A 22,662-nucleotide genomic window follows, 5' to 3' on the forward strand; every position below is an offset into this window, starting at 1 on the left:
GGGTCACAGCAGCCAGAGCTAGGGTCTCTGGGATCCTGTTAGCCCTTCCTTCATGCTCAGGAGATGTCACATCTACAGGGGCAAGGGGATATGTCCCTCCCCTTCTATAATAGCCATAGCCTTCCCAGTCACCAGCAGGCTTGTGCCTGTTCGTCTCATTGCCCAGCCTGTTTGTTGAGACCATCTCTAGCTATAAGAGGCAGGGATACCTGCAAGGCTGAAGAGCTATTCTGGGGCTAGGCCTATTGCTGACTAAACATCATCTAGGAAGTGTACATTTAGGGAAACAGGTAAGTGCCTGCCACAGCAACTCATTCCAAAAAACACTGCATGTCATGAACCCAAATGCTTTTAGTGGCCACCTACACAAGTTCTTGCCCCATGCATTGTCAGGCTGTTTTTGAGGGAGGGGAGACATCTCCCTGATCCCTTTCTTCTTCCTATCTTATCCACACCTCTGCCCTGTGCCCCCATCAGGGTCTGACTGTCCTGTCCTAGATCAGCAGTAGGCAGTTTTTCTCCTATAAATCTGCTCACCTTTGTTGATACTGGCCATCTTGGCAGGGAGTGGTGGTGCATACATGTAATCACAAGACTTGGGAGGCTGAGACAAGAGGATCACAGGTTAGAGACAAGCCTTGGCAGTTTAGCTAGACCATCAGCAACTTAGTAAGACTCTTTCAAAATTAAAAGGGTCAGGGGTAGAGCTTGGAGATAGAACACTTCTGTGTTCAATCCCCAGTACCACATCATTTACACACACACACACACACACACACACACACACACACGCACAGGGGTGCATATTCATGACTTAGGGTAAGAAGGCCCCTTCTTAAGACTGAGAAGGGAAGGAGAGTAGAGACTGAGAACCACTTCCCCCAAAATATGTGCACTGAGCACCTATTCTTGATCAAGCACAGTCTGTGGTACTAGAGTTATACAGGGAATTCTTCCCAAATGAATGACATCTGCAGTTGGTCTTGAAAGATGGGTACTGATTGGTTACAAGGATCAAGGAGCAGGGGAGGGCATAACAGGCAGAGGATACAGCCTGAAGACTAGAAAAGAAAGAAGTATGTGTGGAGAGGGACAGGCATCACCTTGTTGCTGGGATTTATTTATTTTTAATTTTTGGTACTGGGGATTGAACCCAGGGACATTCTCCATCGAGCACACCCCCAGCCCTATTTTATTTATTTGTTTTTTTGCCGGTCTGGGGATGGAACCCAGAGGCATTCGACCTCTGAGCTACACTCTCTCTGCTCTATTTTTTTTTTTTTTTTTTGCAGGTCTGGGGATGGAACCCAGGGGCATTCTACCTCTGAGATAACGCCCCCTGCCCTATTTTTTTATTCTTTATTTTGAAACCGGGTCTCACTGAGTTGCAGAGGGCCTCACTAAGTAGCTAAGTCTGTCCGCGAACCACAATCCTCCAGGTCTTAGCCTCCCGAATGCTGGGATTACAAGTGTGCGCCACCACGCCCGGCTTTTATTTTTTATTTTGAAACAGGGTCTCACTAAGTTGCAGAGGGCCTCACTAAGTAGCTGAGGCTGTCCATGAACTGCGATCCTCCAGTCTCAGCCTCCCGAATGCTGGGATTACAAGCGTGTGCCACCATGCCCGGCTCTTTTATTTTTTTGAAACAGGGTCTAGCTAAATTGATGAGAGTTTCACTACATCCTGAAGCTGTCCTCAAACCTGGGATCCTCCTGTCTCAGCCACCTAACAACTGTGATTACAAGGGTATTCCGCCACTCCTGGCTATTTATTTATTTATTTATTTATTTATTTATTTATTTATTGCAGTACTGGGGATTGAACCCAGGGACACTCTCCCTCCAAGCTACACCCAGCCCTCTTTTTTATTCTTTATTTTGAAACAGGTTCCCACTGAGTTGCAAAGGGCCTCAGTAAGCTGAGGCTAGTGGTGAACCAGGATCCTCCTGTTTCAGCCTCCCAAATGCTGGGATTACAAGTGTGTGCCACCATGCCTGGCTTTCCAGCCCTATTTTTAATTATTTTGAAATAGGGTCTCACCGAGTTGCAGAGGTTCTCACTAAGTAGCTGAGGCTGACAGTGAACCTGTGATCCTCCTGTCTCAACCTCCCAAGTACTGAGATTACAAGTGTTTGTCATCACACTCGGCTTTTACTTTTTTTTTTTTTTTGAAACAAGGTCTCACTAGGTTGATGAAAGTCTCACTACTTCCTGAGGCTGTCCTCAAACCTGCGATCCTCCTGACTCAGCCTCTCAAGTACTGGAATTATAAGCGTATGCCACCACATCCAGCTTGTAGCTGAGATTATTTATTTATTTATTTATTTATTTATTTATTTATTTATTTATTTATTTATTTATTGCAGCCAGGGAAGGATTTGAGGCTACAGTGTAATGTGATAGAAAAAGAGATGGGCAGGATCCCATGAAGGGCTCTGAAACCCAGCTTGAACTTCATTCCCAGGGCCCACGAAAGCACTATGAGCAAGGGAAGGCACCACCAGCTGGAGGGCGGGGGATCCTCTGGATCCTGAAAAGGGGCTAGATGACAAGGGTAGACGGGAGATGGGGAGGAGTCTTGGGCGGTGGTGCCTATTTGAGAGTATGAGGACTTCGGTTTCATCCCCAGTACTGTGAAGACGGGAAGAAAAATAGGCCAATTCCGGTTGGTTGTGAAGAATACTGCTATTTCTTCGTTGTTATGTTATTTCTGAGTGACACTGAGAAATTGGCCCACCAACGCAACCAAGAGCCCGCTAGGACTCGGGTCGCCTCAGACTAGCGCCGGGAGCGCGGCCCCCACCGCGGCCGGCCCCGCCCTTCTCTCCGCAGAGGCTCCGGCCTCACCCGCGGATGCTCTGGACCAATCGGAGCGCGGTCCGTCCCCGCCGCCCGCCGCCCGCCCGCGCTCTGGCCAGTGAGTCGCCCGGGGCTCGCCGGAGCGGGGCTGCAGGGCCGGCCTCCCCGGGCTCCCTCGAGCCCTCCCTCCCGGAGTGGTTTCCAGGCCCTTCGCCCGAAGGCCTCCCGGGAAGGGCACCGTTGGGAAGCCCCGATGAAACCGCTGGAGGCCACTGCGAGAAAGGCGGAGAGCCTTTTCTAGTAAAAGCTTATTTATTATTATGTTGGGCTGTGTGCTGAAATCGTCATGACACGAGGAAAGGGGGCGCAGAGATGCTGCGCCCTCCCCAGCGCCGCCAGGCTGGACTGGGGGCACGGCGGGCCTGAGAGCGGAGGTCCTGGAGGGCGGTCCACGGGGCTGGAGTAGCCGAGGCCGGAGGGGGGGGGGCCGAAACGGCAGAGAACCAGAGAGCGGAGGAAACCCGCTGTCAGGGGGAGGGGGAGGACGATTTAAGCGGGAAAAGGGGGCCGGCGGGCGGGACGCCGAGGGGCCGACGGACCCCCGCCCCGGCCCTCGCGCGCTCACGCACGCCGGGCGGCCGAGGCCCGCAGCCGCAGTCGACGGGCGGGCGTCAGGGCGCGTCCAGCAGGAGCAGCTTGTGCATGTAGGAGTTGAGCCAGTGGCGGCGCTCCAGGGCGGCCAGCAGCCGCGCGCGCTCCCGGAAGGCCGCGTCGTCCGCCAGCGCCAGGCTGCGCCGCGCCCCGGGGGCGCCGGGGCCCGCCCGGGCCGGGCCGGGGCTGCGGGGGCTGCGGGCGCGGAGCGGGTGAGCGCGCCGGCCCCGCGCACGCGCCCCCGGCCTGCCGCGCCTCTCCCCCCGGGGCGAAGGCGCCCGGGGACCGGCCGTGCCGGGCACCTGCCCCCGCGGCGCCCCGCGCTCGGCCTGGCAGTGGAGCCCAAGAGACCGCTCAGAGAATGGCCCCTCGAGTCTCCCCACGCCTCTCGGGATCCGTTTTGTATCTCGCTCTCTCTGGCCGAGCCTGCACTCCGCTTCGCGTCCCGCCCCCTTCCCGGCCAGCCTGTCCTTTTCTCTCGGGCTCGCCCTCTCTTTGGGTCTCTGATATCTTTCTTTCTCTTGGGCTCTCCCCGTGCCTCCCGGGACCTCGCACCTACCTGAGGACCCCGGCGGGGGGCAGGGCCACGCCGGAAGCAGGGCGGGTGCCCCAGGGCACCAGCAGCAGCAGCAGCAGCAGCAGCAACCGCACCCGGAGGCTCCTGGACACCTGGCGGATCTCCATCACCTGTGGAGAGAAGGGAAGGCTCCTCAAGTCGGCATCCCGGCCCAGGACCCCGCATCCCTACACCCGCCCCTCCCCAGCAGCCTCCCGCAGGGCCCCCTACCGCGCAGTGGGCTCGGGCGTCACTGCCCGCAGCCCCCTTATATCGCCTCCACAGCCCCCGCAGCGGGCAGTGACGCAGGCCGGGGGCCGGGGGCCGGGGTCAGCCTCCCCCCAGGCTCATTAGGAGCCGCCAGCGGTAATGAGGAGCCCGGGTGGGGGCCTCGCCACTTCCTTGCCCGTCACCAACTAATTGGGACCAGGAGCTGGGACCTGAGAAGGAGGGGCAGAGACAGACAGACAGAGAGGTGGACACAAGGGGGTGTCAGGGATAAAAATAGAGACTGCAGAGGGACCATCAGAGCAGAAGTCAGAGGCAGGGAAAGCGACAGAGGAGGGACTGATGAGAAACAGGGACAGGAAGGGGAGAAATAGCCATGAGAGGGAAGGACAAAGAAAGAATGACCAAGGAAAGTGGGGGTAAGAAAAAAGAGTTTCAGAGAGAGAGGGAGAGAGGGAGAGAGATGGAGATGGAGATCCATCCCAACTGGATGGATTGACCCTCAGCAATTTAGCAAGACCCTGTTTCAAAAGACAAAAGCCAGGCGCGGTGGCGCACACTTGTAATCCCCGCGCTTGGGAGGCTGAGAGAGGAGGATCGCTCAGGTTCGAAGCCAGCCTCAGCCACTTAGTGAGGCTCTCAGCAACTTAGTGAGACCCTGTTTCCAAATAAAATAGGTCTGGGAGTATACTCCGAAGGTAGAAAAGCCCCTGGGTTCCACACCTAGTAACACACACACACACACACACACACACACACACACACACACACACACAATGTCAAAGGAAGCCTGGTATGGTGGCACATGCTTGTAATCCCATTCTATCAGAGATAGAATGACCCTGGGTTTAGTTCCCCGTACTAAAAAATAAATTAACTAAGGCTGTCAGACAAGGGATGGAAGGATAGCAGTGGGGATGGACATGCCCACAGATGACCCCAGCAGGGAGCGATTTGGGAGACAGAGCTGGGGCTCTCTATAAACACACAAGGGCAGTGACCATCTGGGACTCAGACACCTGGACTCCTTCTTCCCCAGGGTGGGGGAGGGGTGGTGAAGCTTGGACTCCTAAGGCTAAGGGTGGATGGAACGAGAACTCCAATTCCAGGCTTCTTGGGAAGGAGGAGCTGGGGGCCGGGATCCCTGAATCAGGGGAAGGAAGAAGCATTTGTGCGTAGGAGAGGGCAGAGGGCCAGGACCCCTGGTTTCAAAAGAAAGATAGTTTGGTTGGCTCATGTTCTCCCCACATCTCCCAGTTTCCTTGTCTGCCCCGAGACAATATCCTTTATCTCTGTTCCTTTAAGAGTCCAAGCTCTGTTGCTAGGTGCCTGGGATCCCCAGGGAGGACATCAGGTGCCTCACCTGTGTCCCCCTGGGACCCTCGCTCCTGCTGCCCCACCCAGAGTCATTCTGCAGCATTCTGCATCCAGCTCTGCTCACCGGCTGTCACCTTGGATACAACTAAGCAGGTAAGAGACCCCAGGACCCCCAGTGACCGAGTCCCAGCCATGCATCCACCTCTGCCTGACCACGAAGCAGTGCATCTCTGTTCAGACCAGCCTGAGATGCAGCGATCCCAGCACCATCCTGAGTAAACAGGGAGCCTGAACATCTGCCCAGAAGTCCCCTCCCCCATGCTGAGGCGTTCAGGAGGAGCTGGGGGCCGGGATCCCTGAATCAGGGGAAGGAAGAAGCATTTGTGCGTAGAGCTGAAGAGTTCAAGACCCCTGTCTCCTTTTCTCCCTGTAACCAACCCCCCAATCATTACTCCTTTAAAAGTGTAGGCATCTGCTGAACCTCCAGGCTTCCAGCCTCTGGAAAGAATGGAGGATTTCGACCTGTGGCCTCTTCCCTCTGTGAGACCCAGGAATCTGAGCCCCCAGCAACCTTCTTGCCCAGGACCCAAGTGTCTTCCTCCTCCCTCAGATCCAGGATTCTAGCCCCAAGTGGTTTCTTCTGAGCCTTCTTTAATGTAAACAACTGTTGGGTTAAGGAGTTCTAAGGCCTGGGAGAGGAAAGTGATCCTGGGTTCCCTTGGGGAACTGACACCCTCCAGGGTTGCACTCTAACATTTGTGGGGGCTTGAAGAGGTTTCATTTTTCCCCCAATTTTTACTCTTTTTTTTCTTTCATGCTGGGGGTCGATTCCAGGGGTATTCCATCCCCAAGCTACACCCTCAGCTCTTTTTTATTTCAAAACAGGGCATAAAGCCAGGCATGATGGCACAGGCTTGTAATCCCAGCATTTGGGAGGCTGAGACAGGAGGATCCCAGTTCGAGGACAGCCTCAGCTACTTAGTGAGGCTCTTTGCAACTTAGTGAGACCCTGTTTCAAAATAAAGTATAAAAATATAGGGCTGGGGGTGTAGCTCAAAGGCAGAATGCCCCTGGGTTCCATCCCCAGCACCGCAACAACAACAAAACAAAAACAAAAAACAAGGCCTCACTAAATTGCTGAGACTGGCCTTAGACCTACAATCCTTCGTTTTAGCCTCCCAAATTCTGAGATTACAGGCATGTACCACCGCTATAGCCCCATTTTTTTTTTTTTTTTTTTTTTTTTTACTGAACCTAGGGGCATTCTATCTCCAGCCCTTTTTTTTTTTTTTTTTTTTTTTTTTTTTTTTTTTTTGAAACAGGGTCTCACTAAGTTGCTGAGGTCACTGAGATTACAGGTATGTGCCGTCATGCCTGGCACAATTTTTCTTTTTCACTATTTATTTATTTGTTTGTTTGTTTATTTTTATTTTGCAGTACTGGGGATGGAACGAACCCAGGGGCATTCTACCTCTGGGCTACACCCCTAGTCCAAATTTTTTTTTTTTTTTTTTTTTTGGTGGTACTGGGGATGGAACCCAGGGGTATTCTACCTCCAAACCACACCCCCAGCCCTGTTTTTTTTTATTATTCTTTATTTTGAAACAGGGTCTCACTGAATTGCAAAAGGCTAAGTAGCTGAGACTGTCCACGAAATGTGATCCTCCTGTCTCAGCCTCCCAAATTCTGGGATTACAAATTTGAGCCACCATGCCCGGTTCTATTTTTTTAATTTTGAAACAGAGCCTCACTAAACTGCTGAGGCTGGCCTCGAATCTGCAATCCTCTTGCCTCACGCTCCCAAGTACTGAGATTTCAGGTATGCACCACCTCGTCTGGCTCCCAATTTTTCTGACATGGCCTGTTTGGAAACAGATATGGAAATTAAGGACGATGACTCCCAAGAAGCCTGGGTGTCTTGTCTTCCTTAGGTACCACCGCTACAGCCCTTGGAGAGTTGCAGCAAGATTCTGCTCCTTTCCCGGGCGCCTAGACAAACCTGGTCCACTGGGAAGCCAGTAGGAGTGGCCTCTGGGGAGTGGGCAGGGCTTCGGGAGGCCCTAGCCTTAACAGCTTCCTTCCTGCTCCCTCCAAGGTTATAGGCATCTCCAAGAGCAATGGAATCGCTCAGCTCGATCCTCTTCCTTCTCATCTTCCTCCTGGCTCCTCTGGGTTCCAAGGCCGCCCCCTCAGTCTCTCCACCTGAGGGCTCCATCTTTCTGGGGATGGGCCACACCTCTGAAATCTCCCCCAATGCTTCTGAAAATTCTGCTCCAGATGGGCCTGCCCTACATCTCCCTGAGACTGCTTATTCTGAGCCCTCTAAGAGGCCTTATGCAGTGTCCCCTGAAGCCTCCTCACTTGACTTCACTGAGACCCCCAGCCTTGACCTCCAAGAAACCACACATCCAAAGTCTTCTGAGATCCCCAAGCCTGACCTACTCACAACCCCAGTGTCAGATTTCCTGGATGCCTCCAAGCCTAACCCTTCCAAAGTAACACAAACTAAACCTTCTGAGACCCCAAAACCTGACCTGATTGAAACTCCGTGCCCAGGACCCTCTGAGACTCACAAACCTTATCCCTCCGAAACTTCACAGCCAGAATTTCCTGAGAGCCAGGACACTGACTCTACCCAGACTATGCACCACCAACCCTCCCCAGAGAGTCCCCAGCTGAACACCTCTGAAATCACACATGCTAAAACCCCAAATCATGACCCCAAGTCTCTAGAAATCCATGATCCTGACACCACTGAAACCCCAAAGTCTGAATTCCCTTCAACCATCCATCCTGGCCCTACTGAAAACTCCCATCCAGAGTCCCAGGTAACCCACAACATCAGCTCCACTGAAAGTCCCCAAACCGAATTTCCAACAACCCACTTCCAGGACACAAAAGAGATTCCCACCACCTCTGGGCCTGGGATCTCCACTAGTCCTCACCCAGAAATGCCCGCAGCCTCCAAGGTTGAAGCCACTGCCCTAAATGAGCTACACCGGACCCTCACAACAGACTCCCTGCTGGCCACCCAGCCTGACTCCTCTAAACTGCCCCCCGCGGAGTCTCCAGGGGCCTCTGAGCTAAAGTTCCTGCAGAACTCTGGCCCCAAAGGGCCTGACACCCCTGCTCCCTCAGCCCGGATTGCAGGCCCTCTTGCCCCCCAAGAGCCCCCCAATCAACTGGCCCCTGACACTCCTCGGGCCCCCCAGAGGCACCCCCGTGGTGAGAGAGTCAACACTATCATCGTGGTGGAAAGAGTGAAAGAGACCGGTGAGAGGCGGGAGTGGACCCCTGGGTGCGAGGGAGGAGGGCTGGGCCTGGACCTCTGGGTCTGCGGGGAGGGCTGGGGTCTGGATCCCGAGCTGTGAGGGAGGAAGAAGCCTGGAGCTTTGATTGCTCCTGTCCTTCGGCAGGTGTGACTCTGGTGGGGCGCCCTCGTGGCGCCACAGGAGGGGCGCTGTGCCTGTTTTTCGCGGGGACCGGGCTGTTAATCGTCATCTTCCTGCTGATGTGGTGTCTCTACCGCCGGTCTGCCCAGCATCGGCCCTTCGCACACCACCGGCTCCCGGACAGTGGAGATGAACCGGGTGAGTGTCTGCGTTCTCCTGAATGCCTGCACTTTTCCTTAACCTGGTCTGGTCGGGCATTTTAGGACGCCCTGCCAAGAAGTATGGGTTCCCATTCAAGGTCAATAAAAGCCCTGACCCCTGGTGTAAGTCCCATCCATCCATCCTGCCCCTAATTGTCTGAAATTCCTCACACACACTTCCAGATCCTCCCCAATCCCAGCTGGAAACCATCTCAGGCCCAGAACTCTGTCACCTACAAGCCCTCCCACTCCCAGTTGGGTGCACCGGCTAGGAGCTGTGATTTCCCCGCCCTCTTCTATGTAGGCCCCGCCCTCCAGCGCAGGCCCCGCCCCTTCTCACAGACCTCCCGCTTGGTCGTTTATTCAGGGGTCCTCACCTTTTTCTTTTGAACCCAGTTTGTTTGTTTGTTTGTTTGTTTGTTTGTTTGTTTGTTTGTTTTGCGGCACTGGGGCTGGAACCCAGGGGCATTCTACCTCCGAGCTATATTCTCAGACCTATTTTATATTTTATTTGGAAACAGGGTCTCACTAACTTGCTGAGAGCCTCACTAAGTAGCTGAGGCTGACTTTGAACCTGTGCGATCCTCCTGTCTCAGCCTCCCAGCGCTGAGATTAAAAAGCGTGTGCCACCACGCCCGGATTTGTGTGTGTGTGTGTGTGTGTGTGTGTGTGTGTGTGGTACTGGGGTTGGAACCCAGAGGCTTCCTACCTACAGGCTATACTCCCAGACCTATTTTATATTTATTTATTGCGGGTTTGGGGATGGAACCCAGGGGCATTCGACCTCCGAGCTACACCCCCTGCCCTATTTTTTATTCTTTTTATTTATTTATTTTTTTTTTGGTGGTACTGGGGGTGGATCCCAGAGGCTTTCTACCTCTGGACTATACTCCCAGATCTATTTTATATTTTATTAGGAAACAGGGTCTCGCTAAGTTGCTGAGAGCCTCATTAAGTAGCTGAGGCTGGCTTCGAACCTGCGCGATTTTCCTGTCTCATCCTCCCAAGCGCGGGGATTACAAGCATGTGCCACCATGCCCGGCTCCTATTTTTTATTCTTTATTTTGAAACCGGGTCTCACTGAGTTGCAGAGGGCCTCACTAAGTAATTGAGGCTGTCTGTGAACCAAGATCCTCTGGTCTCAGCCTCCCGAATGCTGGGATTACAAGCATGTGCGGCCACGCCCGGCTTCCTATTTTTATATTTTATTTGGAAACAGGGTCTTACCAAGTTGCAGAGGGCCTCACTGATACCTGAGGCTGTCCGCGAACCGCGATCCTCCTGGCTCAGCCTCCTAAATGCTGGGATTACAAGCCTGCGCCACCACGCCCATCTTTCAACCCAGTTTCAATGGACAGTGGGAGCCCTCTCTAGCCTCTCTCTCCCTTGGCTGGGGGCATGGCGGAGGGGGCAGGCCTTCTTTCAGCCTGTGGATGACCCCACCCCTTTGCTCCCACAGTTATGCATTTGGACGCCCCGAAGGACCCCTACGATCTCTACTTTTATGCACCGGATGCCTGGGTCCCTTCGCACATTGCCACCAAGCAGCCTCCACCCACACCCCCACTGCCACCAAAGCTCCCACCGCCACCGCGTGGGGGCCAGCCCCAGCGCCTGGAGGCTCTGTCCCCCGCCACGCTCCCCAACAACTTCGTGTGAGCCCCTTCAGCCCCCACCCCAGACCTGAGTATTTCTAAAGGGAGGTGGACACGGGAGTCTGTCCTCCCGGCATGCTTGGCTCCTTAGTGGATCTCTGGGATAGCGTCCAACCCAGACACGCTTTTGCTCATCAGAGAACATGGTCTCAGGCTGAATAAACCAGGTGTTCCCCATGGCTGGAGACCTCTGACTTGAGCGCTGGGGCTGCAGGGGCTCAGTCAGCTGGAAGGGACTGGGAAGGAGGGGGGGGGGTTAAGGGTGGCACTTTGGCGTCTGAGGGAGGAGGGCTGAGAGCCAGGATTCCTAGAACCCCACCTTGCAGGACAACTGAGTCTGTACACAAAGCATTTTATTGGAGTGGGGCAGGGCGAGATTTACAGTCACAGAGACAGAAACACCAAGACACAACCCTGCCCCAGGATAAACACCCCTCTTCTCCAGCCCCATCCCTTTCCTGGGATTCTGTAACTTCTCACACACAATGTTCCCCTAAATTCCAAGCCCAAAGAGGGGTGCCTGAGAGGGGAAGGATCCCAGATTTTGAATCGTTTAGCCCCTGAGGGACACAACAAATGGCCACTGAGAAAACCGAGGGTAGTCGGATACCACCCGGGAGAATAAAGTGCAAGGAACTGGGGGGAAGAGGGACTTCTTGAAACCACCCTGGGAAGTTCAATGGTGGTGGCTTCAAACCACTGAATTCATAGACTTGAGCAGCCACTACTTAGACCTGAAAACTATATCAGAAAAAGTGCATGGGGGTGGAGAGGCATCGTGTTAAAACCGCCATTTTGGTTATCTCCCTAGACATTGTGCGGAGCTAGGGAGGAGAGTGAGGGATTTGGTGCTCCAGCAGAATCTGCTGGTGGGGGGCGGGGTAAAGCACGGAGGGAGGGGGAGAGTCGAAACTGCCATTTTCCCCTCGGAAACGCTGGTGAGAAAGAATCCCTGGAATGGCGGGAACAGCTGATTGTTTAAACCAACCTAAGAAATGCAGAGCAGAGGAGAGATTTGGAACTTTTCGAGCAAGACTGAATTTTTCTGAGAGCAGAGGGCTGAGCAGTCTCAGGGGTCAGCCTGAGAGACCCTGGGGTTACAGGAAAGGGGGAGATGCCTCGAAACCATGAAAGAGTAAGAGGTTGAATTGTCCGTTCAAATAAAGCCCTGATGGGAGAGTTTGAAACCATCAAGGCAGACCAAGTGAAAAAGGGAAAACTTAATGGGGAATTTGGGTATCCTTGAAACTGCCAGTCTGCAGCTTCACCTCCCCTGAGAGGCAGTTAGTTGGGAAGGGAAGAGGATTTGACAGCACTGAGAACAAGGGAGAGTGCTTCTTTGGCCTGAAGCAGGACAGAGAGGAACGGGCTTCCTCGACACTGTCACTCAGACCAGAGCTGTACGGAGTGGAGGTCCTGGAAACTGCCACTGAGTGGGAGGCACACGGTCAGTAGTCCCGGACAGGGGGTGGGGGCCTTGGGGGCTGAACTGTGCTGTGTGTGGCCCCATAGGAAGGAGGGGGAGCAGGGGGCGCCCCGGGGGGCTCAGCCTCATCCTCCATTTCACTCTCATCACTGCCAGCCAGCTGGTCGTGGCCAACAAAGCCACATTTCTCTTCGCTCATCTCCTCAGGCTCCGCCCATGGCTGCTTCTCTCCAGAAGCAAAGACCCCGTAGAAGATGACGCCCCCATAGTGCACCAGGGAGGCAATTAGGAACACGTACTGCCACTCCTCCCGCGTCTGTAGAGGGGACAACACAGGCTACAGTTAAATAAAAGCACAGAGACAGGTGGAGACTGAACAAGTGCGGTGAAGGGTCAGAGGGAAGAGGAAAGAGACCAGAGAGGGCAAAGGATGGGGGCGGGTGGGCAAGAAAGAACCAGAGCTGGGCCTGGTGGTGCACGCCTATGATCCCAGGCTTTGGGAGGCTGGGACAGGAGGATTGCAGGTTCAAGACCAGCCTCAGCGCCTTAGTGAGGCTCTCTGCAACTTAGTGAGACCCACCCTTTCAAAATGAAAAACAGGAATGAGGGTGTATCTCAGAGGTAGAATGCACACACACACACACACACACACACACACACACACACACACACACAGAAAAAGAAAAGAAAAGAAAAGAAAGAATGAGAGCTGGGCATGATGGTGCACGCTTGTAATCCCAGCATTCGGAAGGCTGAGACAGGAGGCTCGTGGACAGCCTCAGCTACTTAGTGAGGTTCTTCGTAACTCAGGGAGACCTCGTCTCAAAGAATAAAAAATAGGGTTGGGGGTGTAGCTCGGAGGTAGAATGTCCCTGGATTCAATTCCCAGTACCACACAAAAAAAAGAAAAAAAGAAAAGAAAAGAAAGAAAGAAAGAAAAAGAGAGAAAGAAAAGAAAAAGAAAGGAAGAATTAAAAAATAGGTCTGGGGATATAGGGCTGGGGGTGTAGCTCAGAGGCAAAATGCCCTTGGGTTCCATCCCCAGTACCACACACACACACACAAAAGGGGGTGTAGAGGTGTAGTTTGGAGGTGGAAAGCCCTGGTTCCATCCCTAGTACCACGCGCACGCACACACACACAAAGAATCAGATAAGCATTCGGGGGACCAACCTTGTGCTTGGTCATGGCCCCCACAATGATGGGGCACACCATACCAGACAACGTGCCCACGCCGTTGGAGATGCCCATGAGGATGCTGGCATAGCGTGGGGCGATGTCCAGGTGGTTCACGTTGAACCCTGGCGAGGATGAGGCCAGGAGGCGTCACACTCCAGGGACTCCCGCGGGGGCGTTCCTGACCCCAGGCCAACCCCCACTTCTCGGTCCACCTTTGAGAAGGCAGGGAGGCTCCCTATGGAGCTGACCAGGATCCCCCAGCTGCGCCTCTGCGGTTCTCACCCGAGATGGCGAAGCCGCTGAAGCCCACTGCGAGGACCAGAAAGGAGATGGCCACGCCCTTAGAGTGCGAGTAGCCGACCACCAGCAGCAGCGTGGCCTCCATCCCGAAGCCTGCGGAGGAGAGGAGGGCAGCCTCTGTGTCCGCAGAGCCCGGACGCGGGCTGCCCCACCCGGCCTTTCCAGATCTGCCCGCACCCCGATCCGCCTCTCTCTGGCCCAGAGTGGCCACCTCCGTGTCTGGCTCTCTATTCTACTGGACACGTGCAAACCCCAAACAGGCTTCTATTGCCTCAAGACTGGTCCACGAGTCCACACCCACGGTCTCCTCCATTCCAAACAGGCTCTCTGCAGCCCCGCCCCTGGCTAGGCCACGCCCCGAGATGCAGGATCCAATCCCATCTGTGAGTCCACACACGTGTCTCTATCCCTATTCACAAGAAACGCACCCTCCCTCTCCAGGTCCCCATTCATGGCCCCTCTTCGTCCCTAGTTCAAGTCCAGCCCCGCCCCAGCCCAGTTGGTCTGGCCTCCGGTCCACCTGCTTTGCAAACCCGCCCTGCTGTCCACGCCGTGGCCTCTGAGCCTGCGGCTTGAGGACCAGTTCCCCGCCCGCCCGCCGGCGCTCACCGGGGTTGGGTCCTATTAACCACGCCCAGGCCACGCCCCTGACACGCCCACCGCAGGGACACGCCCACCGGGTCCTCCCTACGCGGCCCCGACTCACCCCCGCAGTTCATCAGTTTGCGCACGTTGGTGGTGGACATGATCCGGCGGCTCCGCAGGAAGTCGGCGATCTGACCGCCGATGGGCACGATGATGGTCATGACCAGGTGGGGCAGCGCTGACACCAGGCCCACCTGCGGGGGCAGGTGTGGGGGACGCGGCTCTGCCTAAAGGGGCGGCTCCCGCTCCCTGCCGCGGGACCCAAGCCCCTTCCCTCTCTCTCCCGCCCCCGCCGCGCCCCCGCCGCGCCCCCGCCGCCATCCTACCTTGCTGATCTCGAAGCCGAACACCTCTTCGAAGTAGGCGGGCTGGGAGATGAGGAGCAGGTAGAACGTCCAGCTGCGGCAGAAGTTGGCCACGATGATGGCGTAGACCGGCATGGACGTGAAGAAGCGCCTCCAGGGCGTGTTAAATTTCTGCGGTGGGTGGGGGGCGACGGCAAGGGCCGCTAAGGCGGAGGCCAGGGGTGGGGGCTCCTCCATGTCCCTTCAGGGACCCCGCAACGGTCCCGCGGAGCCCCACGAGTCCTGACCTCCCTGAAGCCTCTCGGGACTGAGGGCATTGGGCACGGCTGCTTGTGTGTGTGTGTGTGGGGGGGGTTACTGTGGATTGAACCCAGGAGCATTCTACCCCCAGCCCTTTTTATTTTATTTTTTAATCTCGAAACAATCTTATTAAATTGATCCTCCTGTCTCAGCCTCCCCGGAACTGGGATTACCGGCAAGCACCACCGCGCCCAGCTCTCCCACAACTTTTAGCCACGCCTCGTTCGTGGTCCTAATTCCACCCACCTGGAGCCCTAACCCAGCCTCAGCACTTAATAACCCGGTCCTCCACCAGGCATAATCTAGCATCCATCCCTAACCCGAGGTTCTAGCCCTGCTCTTTTTGTGTTCAGGGCCCGTCTCCTCAAAGTCTACGGGCACCCACTAGGGTGCAGGTTCGAGCCAGGATATCCCTCCCTCCCCAGCCCCGCAGACCGGCCCGGACCGTGAGGGGGTTCATGAGTTTGGCGCTCTCGCCGATGGCGTCTTCGATGTATTTGCGCTCCTCCTCCGAGATGCTGGGGTGCAGGGCCGGGGACTCGTAGGAGACGAGCAACCAGAAGAGGTACCAGAAGATCCCGAAGCTCCCTGCGGAGGGTCAGGAAGGGACGGGGGCGGGGTGATGACCGCCCCGCTCAGCCCCAGAGCCTCCCGGAACCAGGCGTCTGGGTCCCTCACCGTAGACGTAGAAAACAGAACTCCATCCCGAATATTGCACCAGGACCCCGGCAAGGGGCATCGCGACCACCGCCCCAGCATAGGAACCTAAGAGAGAGGATTCGGGATAGAGAATGAATAATCCATCTTTCCTGGGCTCAGGGGTGCGAACCCTGGCCCTGGCCCTTTCCGAACACAGAAGAGGAGGTCACAGCCCCTCCTCCCACGATGCAGGTGTCGGGTCCCCAGCCCCTTCCTCTCACCGCAGAACGCTGTCGTCGCCAGGCGACTACGTTCTAAGGGCGGGGCCCACTTGCTCCAGATCCCGTGGCAGGCAGGATACGTGACCCCCTAGAGAACAGAGAAGCGAGGTCAAGCAGAAAAGATGGGTCCGACGGGGAGCGGGGTCGTAGGAAGCTGGACTTTACCTCAACCAAGCCCTGCAGGATCCTCACGAAGATGACACAGCCATAGTGGACGCGGGCAGCCGAAGGGATCAGCATGTTTAGAGTGGAGGTAGCCACAATGGCAAAGCCGAAAACCCTGACGGGAAGGGTTGGAGAGAAAGGTCCAGCTCCCCGCCATTCCTAGGATTCTGCCCTCCCTCCCACAGTAGGGTAGGAGCTGTGTTCCCCAGAACCCTCGGCCCCACTTTCTGAGCGACTCCCACGTTTCACAGCCACAAGCCCCGCCCGCCTCTAAGACCCGCCCCTAAATCCAGGCCCCTCACGTTTTCCTATTTGGGTGGCAGACCCCAAATTCGACTGCACTCTCATTCCACCCACACAGCTATAGTATACGCCCAGCTTGAGACCTCATCACTGTACCTGTTGGCTGCGAATTTTTGGCAGATAAATCCTCCAGGAATCTGAGTGACAATGTAGCCCCAGAAAAAGGAGCCGTGTATGAGGCCGACAGTCTCTGGATCCCAGTTGAACTGGGCTTTCTGCGGGCCAAAAGGCACATCAAACCAGCCGCCCTTTCCCTCTCTGCCCTCCACCAATCAGCGCCCACAGGCTTAGCCCCTTGGCCAATGAAAAGCAAGGACTCCCTCCCACCGCCCAAACACCTGCCAATCAGAGCTCACGCCATCCCTCTGTCAGTCCACGAAAACTGCTCGCGCACCGTTGCTAGGGCCGGTACTACCACCTTAACAACGGGATGTGTTGCTGCCTAGCAGCCTCGTTCTGCCTGCATCCCTGCCTCAGTCTCCCTTACTGGAATGCCCAAGGACCCAAGTATGAGGTGGCTCTTTTTCCACTTGTATCCAACTTTCACATTTTTTGTAGAATGACTTGGATAAGGTCTAGGAGGTAATAAGCAATTAAATTAGGGAAGAACCTGATCATTAAGGGAGCAAAGGCAGGCTTCAAGTAGGTCACGGACTAAATCAGGATTTTCTTTCCCCTGAAGCAGGGTCATGACTACCTCCCCCCCCCCCAGGAATTGAACTCAGGGGCATTCTACCTTTGAGCTACATGCCCAGCCTATTTTTTAATTCTTTATTTTGAAACAGGGTCTCACTAAATTGCGGAAGGCCCCACCAAGCAACTGAGGCTGGCCGCGAACCTGCGATCCTCCCGTCTTAGCCTCCCAAATACTGGGATTACTGGAGTGCGCCACCACACCGCCCGGCGAGAGGCATGACTTCTACAGTACCGAACATAAAATAGCGGAATAAAAGATGGAAGGAGGTTTTAGGTGGCGACGAGGAGGTGAGGTGGGTGGGGCTTCAGAAAATCTAGGCTCAAAATTCATTGAGGAACTTGAGATGTGGCTGGGACTAAAGTAGATGTGACCTCGGGACTTGAGCGTGGGGCACAGACGGGAGCAAAATTGCCAGTGGGTTCAAATTAAACAGAGAGAACACCTACGGCACCTAAAGAGGGGGCGGAATCTACGCCATGCAATCGGGAACCTGGAATGGGGGCCCGCGTTTGAGATGAGGGCGTGGCTTGGAAATTGGTCAGCCCCGAGGTGAGATCTGAGTTAAGCGGCAGCACGTGTGGGCGGGGCCACGAGGCTGTGATTGGAGGGGCGTGGCCTGGGCGGCGCGAAGGCGGGTGTGACATCACCGGGACCCGGGCAGGGCTAGCTGGGGGCAGCTGTACCAGGGCTCTGGCCCTGAGCTACCTGCACCACCACGTGGCCCCCGCGGTGGGTCGTGCTGTTGTTGACCATGGAGACAATGGCCACGCCCAGGTTGCAGCGGATGCCAAAGCTGATGCAAAAGCCCAGGCCGCTCATGATGGCGATGATGTAGCGGCGAGGGAGCCCAAAGCAGGTGCAGTCCACGACCGGCGGGTCCCGGGTCTGCGAGGTCACCGGCCGCCCGTCAGCACTCAGCTCCAGCGTCTCTGCACCCTCCTGGCGCTTCTCCAGAAGGCTGCGGGGCAACGAGAGTTAAAACCTCAGGAGTCCGGGGCCCCCAGCCTCCCAAGTCCCTGTGTCACGGGGATCCAGTGCAAAACCTGCAGTTTTTCAAGACCCAGAATTTCAAGCCCGTACCCCTTCTTACCCAGGGCTCAGGGCCTCCAGTCCTGTACTCCCTGTGAGTCAGGTGTGAAGGTCCTCAGCCTCCTTCTCCTCTCACCCTGTTATCTCTCTCATTGTGGGAGTTTTAGGTCCCAAACTCCCCTTTGGCATTGAAAAAGATCTGTGTCCCCAACCCCCAACCCAAGGCCCAAAGACGCCCCAGCCCCCTCTGCCAGATCTGAGTCTATTTGAGGAAGCAAAAGGTGCTAAGGAGAGGCCTCAGCAAAGGTGTCAAAAGAACAGATGCTTCCCAGCTACTCTGCTATATATACCGACCCCTCCTCCCCTCTCCCCACCCTGCATGCCCTTCCCTGCTTCCAGGCCCCAGGTATGGGGCTGACATCCAGCTGACTCTTCCACAGCTATTAGAAGCCCATTCCCAGGACCGCGGAGGTGGAGAAATGTCAGGCTGGGGGCCCTGGAATGCAGCAGCCCAGCCTGGGCATCCCTAGGGAACCTTGAGTGCGCTGTCAGCCTAGGGGGGTAGGGAGGGGGACTGACGGGTGGTGTCCTGGCAGGGGACAGATGGCCCTGGTAGGGAGATTGGCTCATTCCCCAGCGTGGCTCTCGCCCCCGCCCGTTCTGGATCCAGGATTGAGTCTGTGATGATGGATAGGGTACTTGGAGGGCCGACGAAAACCCGGGGAGAGGCTGCAGGCAGAGAGAGGTGCCCTACGATAGGCGGGGAGAGACCTCAAATGAGAGTAACAGAGAAGACAGACATTGCAAAGGGACCCAGAGGGAGAGGGTCAGAGACACAGAAGGAGGGAGAAAGATGCAGAGAAGGGGGACAGAGACCCAGGGGGGGACACAGAGACCAAACAGAGTGGGACAGAGGCCCAGAGCGGGGGACTGAGAGCCAGAGAGAGTGGGGGGCAGATACCCAGGGAGGAGGGACAGTGATCTAGAGAGTGAGGCAGGGACCCAAAGAGAGGTAGGCACAGAAACCCAGGACAGATGCAGAGGGAGGGGAACAGAGACCCAGAAGGCTGAGAGATGGAGAGACTGGGAGATAGAGGAGAGAGACAGGCTGAGGACGAGATGTATGAGGTGTGGTCCCTCCCTGAATCGGGTAGGCAGCCAGGGTATCGGGCCGGATCCCAGGAAGGGGCTAGAACAGATGGAGGCGAGGGAGACTGGGACGGGGGAGGAAAGAACAGCCAGACGGTCTGGGGGGAGGGGGTGGAAGAGATGAGAAAACACAGCCACCCCTCCCGGAGTGGAACTTAAGGAGGTGGGGAGGGGCAGTTAAGAAACACGGATTGGAGGGCAAGAGGAGGTGGAGTGGATAGAGCCAAGGGGAAAAGGAAGGACACCCCAAGAGAGGGAACAGAGAGGCTCTGAGAGGGGACACTGAACCCTCACAGGGAATAGCACAGTATGGCGGGGCCTCCCCCGGGTCTCCCCATCAGAACATGTCAGCCAATGAGATTAGACTTTGACCCACGTTGCTATCAGATGCTATTTGACCCTGAAATTCAAGATGTGATTGCAGCCCCTGAAATTTGATATTCACTGTTTATCATGTCTGATCTCAAATCAAGGCTTTTCAAGTGGGTGGTCTCAGTAGCCCACATCTATAAAATGGGGGCAAGATTGGAAATGCAAGTTATTAATGAGGGAAGTTCAAGGTAATAGTAATAATTTTAAGATAAGAAGACAGCACAGCATGGTGCCGCATGCTTGTAATCCCAGCATTCGGGAGGCTGAGACCGGAGGATCACGGTTCGCGGACAGTCTCGGGTACTTAGTGAGGCCCTTCACAATTCAGTGAGACCCTGTTTTAAAGTAAAAAAATAAAAAATAGGGCTGGGGGTGTCCCCTGGGTTCCATCCCCCAGACCCGCAAAAAAAAAAAAAAAAAAAAAAACAAGCTGGAGGTATAGCCCAGAATGCCCAATTCCTAGCACCACACACACACACAAAGGGCTAGAGGTATAGCTTGGAGGTAAAATGTCCCTGGGTCCAATCCCCACTGTCACAAAATAAGTAAATAAATAGGTAAATAAATAAATAAATAAAATAGGACTGAAAGTGTTGCTTGGAGGTAGAATGCCCCTGGGTTCAATCCCAAGTACTAAAAGGAGGAGAAGAAGGAGAAGGAGGAGGAGGAGGAGAGGGAGAGGAAGAGGAAGGAGAAGAAGAAGAAGAAGAAGAAGAAGAAGAAGAAGAAGAAGAAGAAGAAGAAGAAGAAGAAGAAGAAGAAGACGACGACGACTAAGGATGCACAGGACAAGAACAGAGAGAGGAGAGCCTGGGTCGAGATCCCCCTTCCCCTCTCTGTATGCCCCAGAACTCAGGCCTGGGGACTTGGTGATGAGAAAAATCAACATTAGGAGTCAGTTAACCAAATGCAGGTGTCTCCGTTGCCTCCACTCCCCTGTCTCTGTCCTGTATGTCCTCCTGGGTTTCTCCTATCTTCCCATTGCACAGCTCAGGAAAGTGAGGCTCAGAGGGCAGGACTGCCACACACGAGGTCACGCAGTAATAGCAATGGAGCCTGGTCCCTTCTTGGCTGTCAGCATTGTCCAGCCAGGTTCTGGCTCTCAGAAAGGAGGTACTCTGGCTTCTCACCTCTCCCATACCCCCTACCACCATGTCCTTGTCCCAAGTCTCCCTGGGTTACTGTTCCCTGGTCCAAGAGAGTCTTCCACACACCCAGTATCTGCAGCCTCTGTCTTGGGCTTGGGAGGGGGACTGATCTGGATTCAATGATGGATCTTGTACTCAACCAGTCATTCCCCCCACTCCCAAGCTAAGCCTCAGTTTCCCTGGCTTCCTTAAGAGGATTAAAGGAGATGTTGTGTTGTGTCTGCTACAGGCATTCCTGCTCCCTCCAGCCATCAGCCATCAAAGTCAACCCCAGGCTTTAGATGCAAATGGTTTCTCTTCATAAGCCCCTTGCAGAGTGCCCTGGCCTTCTGAGCTCTGGAGTCTGTGGCGACCCCAGGAGACAGCTTGGAGGGTGAGGCAGAGGTGGACTGAGAGAGCCCCAGACACAGATGAGAAACTGAGAAGCAGAGCCTGGGGGAGGGAGACCTGAGGAACACATCCCTCCTCCTGCCGCCCCTCATCCCCCTCCATCCGCACATCTCTCTCTCTTTCCCTCTCTCTCTCTCTCTCTCTCCTGACTTCGCACTGATGTATTTTGAGAAACTCGTGAAAGGAGGCGAGAAAAAGGGTGGGGAGGGGCTGGGAAAGTGGAAAAAGAAGGGGTAAAGTTATCTCAGCTCCCCCTCCACCACCCCCCACACTGCGCCATCCCTGAGCCTCCTCCCTTGTCCAGCCTCATTCCTGTCTCTCGTGTTACGGGAGGGTGGGGTAACTTTAGAGCGAGGAGGTGATCTGCAACAAGCAAGACTAATGTTAGACTCAGAATAGAACTAGAATGGCCTAGGTAGATGGACCGAGGGCCAGCGAAAGGTGGGATGAGACATGTGAGCTGAGGGGACGGGGTCTGAGGGCATGGGGGCAGCGACACGGTGCAGGGGAAGCCATCTCCTCTCCTCTCCCCCCACCACTGTGGCCAGATATTTTTAGGCTTTTCCGCAGCTGAGTAATTTCTCTGACTTGGAGCCAGACCTGGGGTTGGGGGTGAGAGACGGAGATGGGTGATGAGACTACCCAAAGGGACACCCGGGTCACGGCCCTAGACGGAAAGGAGTCCCTCTCAGCTCTAATCTCTGTCCTTTGGGAAGTCTGTCTTATCCCAGAAGCCTTTTTTTTTTTTTTTTTTTTTTGGCCTGCAACCCCCCCCCCCCGGACCCAGGATTCCCTGGCTACTTCCTCACAGCTTAACTCCCCTCAAGGACAAGGACCATGGGCCCCAATCCGCTTTAGCTTCAGATTAAACTCCCCTGAGACGCAGAAACTGAGAAAGACACACAGAGACGGAGGGCCTCAGGGTGGGGAAATAACCCAGAGAGAGGTGACAGGGATCACCAAGGAGGATTTGGCCAAGAGAGACCCAGAGTGGGGGAGACCCAGAGTCAGGGGTTGACAGAGATCTAGGGACAGGAATGACCATAGACTCAAGGGAAAGGATCCAAAGATCCAAGCAGGAGAAAGCCAGACAGAGGGGAGAAAAGGTTTAGAAAAAGGGGAAAGAGACCCAGAGAAAAATGGGAAGAGAGACCCAGAGAGAGAGAGAGATACAGGGAGACTCAGACAGGTGAACAGAGATCGAGCGAGAAAAGGATGTACAGTCCCAGAGAAAGAGTAGAGCCCAGGGTTCAGGGTGCGACCGTGCAAGTGCAGAAAAAACCGAGGTAATGGACAAGACCGGACGGGAGAGCGGCGCCCTGGGAGACTGGGCGATAAGTCTGGACCATGGGTGGACCCCGCACTCGCCACGCCGGGGTCTCGCCTGCGCGTCTGTCTGTCCGCCTGCTCCCAGGTGGGCAAGAACATCGCCTGAACCCTCACGCCCTCCCTCCCGGGACCCCCCAGGCTCACCGGTGCAGCTTCCCGAGGGCGCGACCCGCTAGCTTCCGAAACTCCTCCTGGCGGAACTCCAT

At 55.3% G+C, this 22,662-nt stretch overlaps 3 protein-coding genes across 3 annotated transcripts; 1 reads left to right on the forward strand and 2 right to left on the reverse strand.

The window, feature by feature from the left end:
* Nucleotides 1-3,471: 3,471 nt before the first annotated feature.
* PTH2 (parathyroid hormone 2) lies at nucleotides 3,472-4,135 on the reverse strand (the record flags this gene model as incomplete). The annotated part of the gene is made up of 2 exons (XM_080703215.1): nucleotides 3,472-3,646; nucleotides 4,011-4,135. 2 exons carry the CDS (start codon nucleotides 4,133-4,135, stop codon nucleotides 3,472-3,474), a joined length of 300 nt encoding a protein of 99 aa, XP_080559341.1.
* A 4,059-nt stretch (nucleotides 4,136-8,194) lies between these two features.
* GFY (golgi associated olfactory signaling regulator) lies at nucleotides 8,195-10,803 on the forward strand (the record flags this gene model as incomplete). The annotated part of the gene is made up of 3 exons (XM_080703677.1): nucleotides 8,195-8,825; nucleotides 8,969-9,142; nucleotides 10,604-10,803. The coding sequence occupies 3 exons, from the start codon at nucleotides 8,195-8,197 to the stop codon at nucleotides 10,801-10,803; spliced, it is 1,005 nt and encodes a 334-aa protein (XP_080559803.1).
* A 1,444-nt stretch (nucleotides 10,804-12,247) lies between these two features.
* On the reverse strand, nucleotides 12,248-22,662 carry SLC17A7 (solute carrier family 17 member 7; the record flags this gene model as incomplete). Its single annotated transcript, XM_080704067.1, has 12 exons — nucleotides 12,248-12,541; nucleotides 13,399-13,526; nucleotides 13,687-13,797; nucleotides 14,411-14,543; nucleotides 14,676-14,825; nucleotides 15,400-15,542; nucleotides 15,633-15,719; nucleotides 15,875-15,962; nucleotides 16,040-16,154; nucleotides 16,439-16,557; nucleotides 17,745-17,997; nucleotides 22,601-22,662. The coding sequence occupies 12 exons, from the start codon at nucleotides 22,660-22,662 to the stop codon at nucleotides 12,248-12,250; spliced, it is 1,683 nt and encodes a 560-aa protein (XP_080560193.1).

This window comes from Muscardinus avellanarius, assembly GCF_963383645.1.
Source record: "Muscardinus avellanarius genome assembly, chromosome: 10".
Taxonomy (NCBI): domain Eukaryota; kingdom Metazoa; phylum Chordata; class Mammalia; order Rodentia; family Gliridae; genus Muscardinus; species Muscardinus avellanarius.